At 33.9% G+C, this 8335-nt stretch overlaps 2 protein-coding genes across 2 annotated transcripts; both read right to left on the minus strand.

Moving 5' to 3' along the window:
* Nucleotides 1–387: 387 nt before the first annotated feature.
* Nucleotides 388–2018, minus strand: LOC136062858 (protein POLLENLESS 3-like). The gene is made up of 3 exons (XM_065762497.1): nucleotides 1440–2018; nucleotides 482–694; nucleotides 388–414 (listed from the first exon to the last, which is right to left on the minus strand). Exons 1-3 carry the CDS (start codon nucleotides 1629–1631, stop codon nucleotides 388–390), a joined length of 432 nt encoding a protein of 143 aa, XP_065618569.1. The 5' UTR covers nucleotides 1632–2018.
* Nucleotides 2019–6743: 4725 nt separating this feature from the next.
* On the minus strand, nucleotides 6744–7385 carry LOC136062859 (succinate dehydrogenase [ubiquinone] iron-sulfur subunit 2, mitochondrial-like; the record flags this gene model as incomplete). The annotated part of the gene is made up of 1 exon (XM_065762498.1): nucleotides 6744–7385. A coding segment is annotated over one exon (627 nt), but the record flags the coding sequence as incomplete, so codon positions are not given.
* Nucleotides 7386–8335: the final 950 nt, after the last annotated feature.

Raw genomic sequence — 8335 nt, forward strand, 5'->3', positions numbered from 1 at the left:
ACACACAAAAGACTTTACGTTGTGCATGTATGTATGGCACCAATAATGTAAATTCTTACCATTTCCAGATATCAAAGGCAAGGAACAGCTTAACAATAAATTAAAATTCTTTCAGATGCCACATCAAACATGGTAATATGCATACACCAACATAGGCTGGTCTTGCCTCTGTCACTCTTAACATTTTACCATATGCTAAAACTTACACATGTTATTAAGAGTAAAACATTTTTTTGGACTATATATTTCAGCAAGGTCTTGTTAGGAGTAAACTAAATAAAATAAGACCTTTATATCAAAGTTCCCATCTCTGCTGCAACAAGATCTAGTATCTTCTTATCCCTAAACCTTTATAGCTGATACAAGCATTTCACCCAACTAAACTTTCTAAGTTGATGAAATATCTGTAACTAGCTAAAATGGCAAATGACAAAGAATGGCAAAGTAATTATTTATTGGAAAAAAGTGGTTTTAGTTTTACCTTGTAGAGTTCAACTAACACATTGTCAAGAGATTCCTGAGAATCATAAGGGCAAAGATGACGAAAAGATTTAATAGCCTCAATTGCCTCATCAGATCGATCCAGTTGTTTCATCACAATTGCCATGTCTTTCAAGGCACTATCAACCCGGTCCCCAGCATTTATGGCAGACCAGAACAGGGAAATTGCCTTGCTTGGATCTTTGTCTATCAACTGTAGTTGGGAAACAAACATTTAATAATATATACACCAATACAGAATGGAAAATAACAAAAATTCCAGATACCCAATCTTCAAAGATGAAAACCGTTACATTTTGATGGGAGAAAGGTCTGATCTCTAAAATCTATGATCAGCACACTTCAGAAAGATATTCTTGAAAGATTTTCTTTGCCCAGTCTTAAAATTTTTTGATAAATGTTTCGTTGACTACTACTTCTCTTTTCTCACAATATTTTTAAGATAAGCTTCCATAACAAGATCCAAATAAAGTTTCTTTGTAAACAGAAGGAATCAGTTTGAGCTACAAAGCACAATATATATATATATATATATATATTTTTTTTTTAAGTAGTTATACATGAAAGATCATATTAATCTAATCAATAAACTTCGTACGCCACAAATTCCAGGTAAGAAACAAAGAAAATAAATGAAAAATCTTTTAAAACAACAGGAACATGAAAATTAATTCAAATCCGTACATGTGAAAGGCTATTCCACGCCAATTAGACCCAAAAAAAAAAAAAAAAACAACGGGGTACAGCTAAAACTAACAAGAAAGGCATTCAAAATTTTACAAAAATTGAAAAATCTAGTTAATAAAAATCAGTAACATTCAAGAACCAGGAAATTCCAAAAGGCAAGAGACCAAAGAAAATCCAAAAAGTGAAATTCAATACAAAGAAATAAGAACCCATTAGTCTAAACCATATGAAAGCACAAAAAAATCTCCAACCTGAACATGTTTAGCCCTGACATAGGGAGAATCACCAGCAGGCACTTTATGTATAACATGGAAAGGATCACTTTCATTCGCAGGGGACGACCTCTTCCTCTCTGACATAGGCATCGCTGGCCTCGGCTTCCGTGCCAGCGGCGGCGTAGAAAAACCCCTCGCCGGAAAAATCTTGTTGTTGTTGTTCCACATTGCCTTTTCTTAAATTTCAAATCTGGCAGTCACTTTCCCGAGAAAAATCTGCAAACCCTTTTCTTGAATTTCCAAGAAAACTGTTTTTTCTTTCAGTTGTTGGAGAACCACTTTCTCTTTAAGGATAACGTAGAGCATTCAGGAAGAGTGAGAGAGAGAGAGAGAGGGATCAGATTTTCTGGGGAAAATCTTTGAACCCTTTTCTTGAATTGAATAGGGAAGATTTGAGAGAGGGGAAATGAATCTGTATGTTCTTGTGGTAAGGAAAACCACTTTCTTCAGGGGAAAATTTTCTGCTTTTGAAGATGGGTTTTCTGGGAAAGTGTGAGAAAGTGAGAGAATTTTTTGAGAGAGAAAGTGAAGGAAAGTGTAGAAAGGTAAGGGGAAAGTGAGAGAGAGAGAGAAATTGAAAAGACTAGCCGTTTTATAATTTCTAGCCGTTGCCTCTTGGCACGGTTGCACGTGCGAGTTTCTTTGATATAGATGAATGATTTTTTTTTTTTTTAAATGACTGATTTTTCTTTCTAAATATCGGTGTTCTTTTTTTTTTTTTCACCGTTTTTCTTTGTGATTTCAAAATACCAATTGATGGAAGAAGCATTTAAAATTTCTTTTGGTAAGTAATGAAAATAATTTAAATTACTGTTCTGATTAAAAAAAAAATTCAAATTTCTGTTCTTATGTTTTAAGAAACAAAAAAGGTTGCTTTATTTATTTATTTATTTTATTTGAGAAGAGGGTTTCTTTATTTGGTTCTGTGGTTTTCCTCTCAAACATTTTATTATATACTTTTATTTTTTTTTGCCTCAATATCTCATAATTTGTTTTTGTATTAGTATTTTAGTACTATTTTTTCTTTTTACATTTCCCTCTATTTTAAGTTGTACGAGTATAACTAGTAACCAAGCCATTTTTGTTTGGGATTATAAATTCATTTTATGCTATTATTATATGTGTAATTATTTTTTAGGAAACATATACGTGTAATATGACTGATCAATTTACAATTATAGAGTCACTTAATTATAATGCTACAATTACGAACATTGTGTTTAGGTACCTTTAAAAAAAAATTATCATTTAAGCAAGACTAAAGTTTCTTCAAATTTTGTGAATTAATTAAGGAATTGCTTATATTTCATGTAACTTGACAATCTATCACTATAGTGAACTAGGCATATTAACTAAATTTTGATGGAGGTGGCCGCAAACAGGTTTGGTAAAAATAAATTTTGATGGAGTTGTATTTAGTGAATCTCATATGTCCGGTATTGAAGTAGTAATCCGGGTTGATAAGGGAGCTATATTGGCATCTTGATCAGAAAAAATCCATCAAGCATACAAGGCTAATGTGATTGAAGCGCTGGCAGCCATGAAGGCTTTGTCTTTTGGGTTTGAGCTGGGTTCCCAAAGCACCATCCTTGAAGGTGATTCTCTTAGATTGATTCAAGTATTGAAGGCATAGAAGCATAGCTTATCACCAACGGGTTTGTTGATAGAAGATGTGAAGATGTTTGCTAATAATTATGCAAGATTGTTGTATTCTCTTATTAAGAGAAACGGCAATAGGGTAACTTATAGTCTGGCGAAAAATGCGTTACGCATACCAGATTTTCAAGTATGGATGGAAAATGTTCCATCGCATTTTGTTTCAATTTTATATTTGGATGTAATTGATTTATATTTATAAAATCAATAAGTTTCTTTCTAAAAAAAAAAAAAAGAACTAAATATTTAGCAAATTTATAACTTTTATTGCCTTGTCAATAAAACATGAATGGTCAAAGATGAATTATAATTCAATTAAATAAGTTATTAAATATTAATTCTAAATATTTTCATAACTTCCCTTAAAGATATTTCTAGTTTTGATATTACAAATTTTAAATTAATATTACAAATTTAAGGCCATTTTATTCAAATTTTAATTGAAACAATATTTTATACATTATTAAATTCAAAAAATAAAATTTAAACAGTATGATAGACTCAACCCATTTTAACTAAAATGGAAAAGATTTTTTTTCGTCTCAAGAGGCCTTCATTGGGCTACCAAAGTAGCCCACTTATTGTACTTTTATCAAATAGGCCTTGAGCCTTTCACTTATCCATTTAAGACGGTCTAGCAGATTACTTTACTTCACCAAATGGGTTTCAATATTAATTGGGCTTAATAGCCCATTTTCTTTTTTTATTTATGGGAAACATGAGAATTTCATTCAACTGAAATTGAAATACAATAGAGACAATGCAAAAGCATTACAAACAGAGATCCTCAAGAATAAAGTGCTCAACAAGACTTGGGATAGTCCTTTTCCAAACCTGGGAAACACCATTAATCCTAGCTACTCTTGCAAGTTCAGGAATAGCTCATTTTCCCTCTTTATACCAATCAATCTCTACAATCAATAAACCATTATTTACAAAAAATGGGCCGATACATTGAGAAGTACTCAAAGGCCATGACATTTACAAGTTATATATACTTACAGCAGTACTAGTAGATACAAGATCTCAACAGTTACAAAAAACTTTAGAAGCTTTCTCTCTCCTATGGCTTGTAGGAGAGAGAAAGTTTCTCTCTCTCCCTTAGTAGGAGCTTTTCCCTCTTGCCTAGTACAAGCCTTCTCTCCCTCATCCTATACGGTTTTTCTTAGTCTCAGTTGCTTTTAAGGTTTGATTTAAATCCATCAGAAGTTTGGATCAAACTTTCACTGGGAGTTTTAAGCATCTACAACTCTTTACAGAAGTGTTTGAAGTTTTCTCCATCTCAACCATGTGACTGGACTTCACGAGGTGTGCGCGTGAGCCGTCAAGTTCTTTCAAGGAACTGCTTGGCTGATGGGTTCTGATCAAACGTTTGTAGATATGGGAATAATGGCTTTCCAGGTTAGGTTCATGTCTGGGTTTCAAGTGGAGCGGCTTCTTCCTTTTTGTTTTATTTGTGGTGTTCTGGGTCTTGGTGAGACCGATTGCCTCAAGTATTTTGGGGGCTGGACCAGAAAAAGCAACGGCTTCATGGAGGTTTTTGAGAATCATAGAATCGCTAGCTGTGGTGGGTCAGAGGAGAAAAGAGTGAAGGAAGTCACCGGTGTTCAGATTCCAGTGGTCGGTCAGGCATGGCTAGATCCGGAGCATGCGCACTCAACAGCTCTGTCAAATCTCACAGGTTTCGAAAACATCTTGAGCCCAACACCCTCCTCATTTGTGCAGTCTCATGATTCCCAAGGGTCTTCTGTGAAGGGTAAGAATGTAATTGTCTTGGCCCCGGTTTTGGGCTTTCTTTTGTTTGCATCTAAGGCCCAATTTTCACCCAGCCCGTCTCCGACAAATAATCCCTCTCCTTTCAATGAGCTCACCAATTCCCCTTTATGCCCATAGAAAGGGCTTTTAAAAAGGGTTGCTAGAGCCCAAGGAAAGAAAACTCAAAACTTTAATATGCAAACACATGCTAAGTGCTGGGCTCTTAAGTCCATTGGGGAGTGGGGTGTAGTTTGTTGTTGCTTTCTTCCTCCCAGTTGTTGTATGCTCTTTTAGTTGTACCTCTGTTTTCAATTTAATGAAATTTTCATATAATTATCACCAAAAAAAAAAAAAAAAGATATCAACAGTTTATCAATTACAAGGCTTGAACTAGTTCTAGTTACAAGAATTGTAGGGAAATAGTGGTTGTAGGAACTCTCTCACTCAAAGAAAGGCTTCTAAAAGAAAGAAGTTCAGGAGGAAAGAATTCTGTTCCAAACTTAAGGGACAACCCCCCTTAAATAGGTAAAAATTCGGAGTGAACAATGTCATGAATGGTAAAAAGTGAACAGTAGTTGGTGAACAGTAATTTATGAATAGTATTTTTGCACTTTTTGACTCAAATAATCAGCAGCAAAGTTTTGTCAATTTCTTCAATCTAAAGTGCCAAGTCTTGCTGAAAGAGAGCTTGAGAATACCAAAAATCTGGGGAAACTCCTTTTTCAAAAAACATCGTCATAAGCTTGAGGAAACTCCTTTTTCAAAGAACATCATCATAAGCCTAAGGAGTCTCTTTTTTCAAAGAACTTCACAGTAGAACATAGGTAATCATATATATATATATATATATATGACATGACATTTACAAGTTAAACATGACAATCGGCTAAAAACTACCCAATTTTTAGTTTTCATTTAAAAAAAATTTTCAAATGCTGCACTCAAAAGAAACTAAAATTATATTTACTAGATGCTATTATTATTATCATTTGATAACTTAAAGTAACATTAGTCATAGAATTATCAAGTTAATTATATGAGCAATTATATAATTATCAAGCCAGTTTCACACTTTCACTTCTTTAACCAAGCAGAGACTAAGAGTGGAATTTTTAAAGACTACTTTGTTTTTATGCTTAACTGCATAAGTTGGGCTTATGCCTAAATTTTGATCAAGTGAAATGGGTTATCAAATGAGCTCAATCAAGTTTATCAAAAATAAATAAATAAATAAGCTTAATCACTTCAATTTGATCAAGTACGCCTTAAGTCCTTTACTTTATCACTTAAGACGAATATAGTGGATTACATCTACTTTACGAAATGGGATTTAACACTCAATACATTCATATTCATAAATTGGGCTCCATAGCCTGTTTATGGTCTATAGACTCTATACAGAATTAATCTGACTCCATAACCAATAAATATTATTTACATAAACTGGGCTGAAAAATAAAGAATTGCATATAGTCCCTTACAGCCCTAAACCAAAAGTCCTTAAATATAAATAGGCGAAAAGCACATTTTAGTCCCTACATTTTTAGGCGATTTCTATTTTAGTCCCTAAATTTTATTTTTACCGCTTTTAGTCCCTATCCTGAAAAACGGTTCCGTTTTGGTCCTTGCCGTTACATCAGAAACGGATATTGCTGACGTGACAAACGGCAATAATAAATAATATTTGTTTAATGTACACGTGGCCTAATTAATAATAAAAAAATATTTTTTGACATTAAAAAATGCCACGTCAGCATATAAATTAAAAACAAATAATTTATTAATTTTAACTAAATAAAAAAAATTAAAAACAGAATAAAAAATTAAAAATTTTATGAATTGAGATCTAAGTGTGTCTTGAACAAGAACAACAAGAACACAAACTTAAACCCAATTACATAAACCCAGAAATTTAAAAAAAAAAAAAAACCAAAGAACAAAGAAAGAAAAAACACCCATATACACACACTGCCAGTTCCAAATCCAAACCACCACTAACAATATACACTCGTACATCCCATCCAGCTTCGCCCTATCTTTCTTACTCTGCAAAACCTCTTTCCCTTTCGTCTCCGGCGGGTTCTTCCTCTTCAGCCACGGCTCGATGCTCTTGTACTGGTTGTAGAAGTTCGTCATATCCACCACCAAGTCCTTGATCACGAACATGTGCGGCAGCGGCGTGATCATCGAGGCCGACGATTCGGACTCGATCTTCGTGAGGCACACGAGCCCGTTGCAGCCGTCGATGTTCATGGCGCAGGACCCGCAGATCCCCTCATGGCGCGATCGCCGGAACGTGAGCGTGGGGTCCACCTCGTTCTTGATCTTGATTAGGGCGTCGAGGACAATGGGGCCACAGTCCTTGAGGTCGATCTGGTAGTCTTGGAGCTCCAGCTTCGTCGGGTTTTCCGGGGTCCAGCAGTAGATCGAGAAGGTTTTGAGCGCCGTGGAGGCGCGTGCCTTTTGTTCGACTTGCAGAGCTTCGGCCTCGCTTGCGTGAGCTCGGGCGCATGTTCATTTTGATCTGGAATTTTGTTCATTTTGATCTTCTTCAAGGTATACTTTGATCTGGGTTTGGGTTTTTTTTTTTTTTTTTTTTTTTTTTTTTTAAATTTCTGGGTTTATGTAATTGGGTTTAAGTTTGTGTTCTTGTTGTTCTTGTTCAAGACACACTTAGATCACAATTCATAAAATTTTTAATTTTTTATTCTGTTTTTAATTTTTTTTATTTAGTTAAAATTATTAAATTTTTTTTTTTAATTTATATGCTGACGTGGCATTTTTTAATGTCAAAAAATATTTTTTTATTATTAATTAGGCCACGTGGACATTAAACAAATATTATTTATTATTGCCGTTTGTCACGTCAGCAATATCCGTTTCTGATGTAACGGCAAGGACCAAAACGGAACCGTTTTTCAGGATAGGGACTAAAAGCGGTAAAAATAAAATTTAGGGACTAAAATAGAAATCGCCTAAAAATGTAGGGACTAAAATGTGCTTTTCGCCATATAAATAATATGATTGTCTCATCTGATAATGAGCCCATTGCAAAATCCCCCACGACTCTATCCATATTTTTCTCAATTTTAAGAAACCTTGGCTTTGCAATGACTTTTAAGTTTAAACTTCTTTAAGGAACTTTTCTACATGTTAACATTTAACAATTGGGATGCTCTTTTAATTTTATGCGTCCAGTATGACATGATCATATTGATATTATACAAAATTTATAGTCGAAGCAAATTTTCAAATTATAAGACGTGATCCATAATTATGTCACTAATTAATGATGGAAAGGAAACTCTCAAAAAGACCAAAATATTTGAATGAATTAAAAGAGAAATTGTTAAAGTTTCACTAATGCTTTATTTGTTTCAACAATAATGTTTCTAGAAAATAAGTCATTTTCCAAAAAGTGTTTTATGTAAAACTATCTCATTTTTCCATGTTTAGTAACA

The sequence above is a fragment of the Quercus suber genome, unplaced genomic scaffold, assembly GCF_002906115.3.
Source record: "Quercus suber isolate HL8 unplaced genomic scaffold, Cork oak 2.0 scaffold_460, whole genome shotgun sequence".
Classification (NCBI taxonomy): domain Eukaryota; kingdom Viridiplantae; phylum Streptophyta; class Magnoliopsida; order Fagales; family Fagaceae; genus Quercus; species Quercus suber.

Coding starts and splice junctions, on each gene's coding strand:
- LOC136062858 (XM_065762497.1), bottom strand. CDS start 1,631: ATGTGGAACAACAACAACAAGATTTTTCCGGCGAGGGGTTTTTCTACG. Junction 695..1,439: donor TCAGGGCTAAACATGTTCAG/GTTGGAGATTTT, acceptor TCCCAACTACAG/TTGATAGACAAAGATCCAAG. Junction 415..481: donor TGTTAGTTGAACTCTACAAG/GTAAAACTAAAA, acceptor TTGCCATTTTAG/CTAGTTACAGATATTTCATC.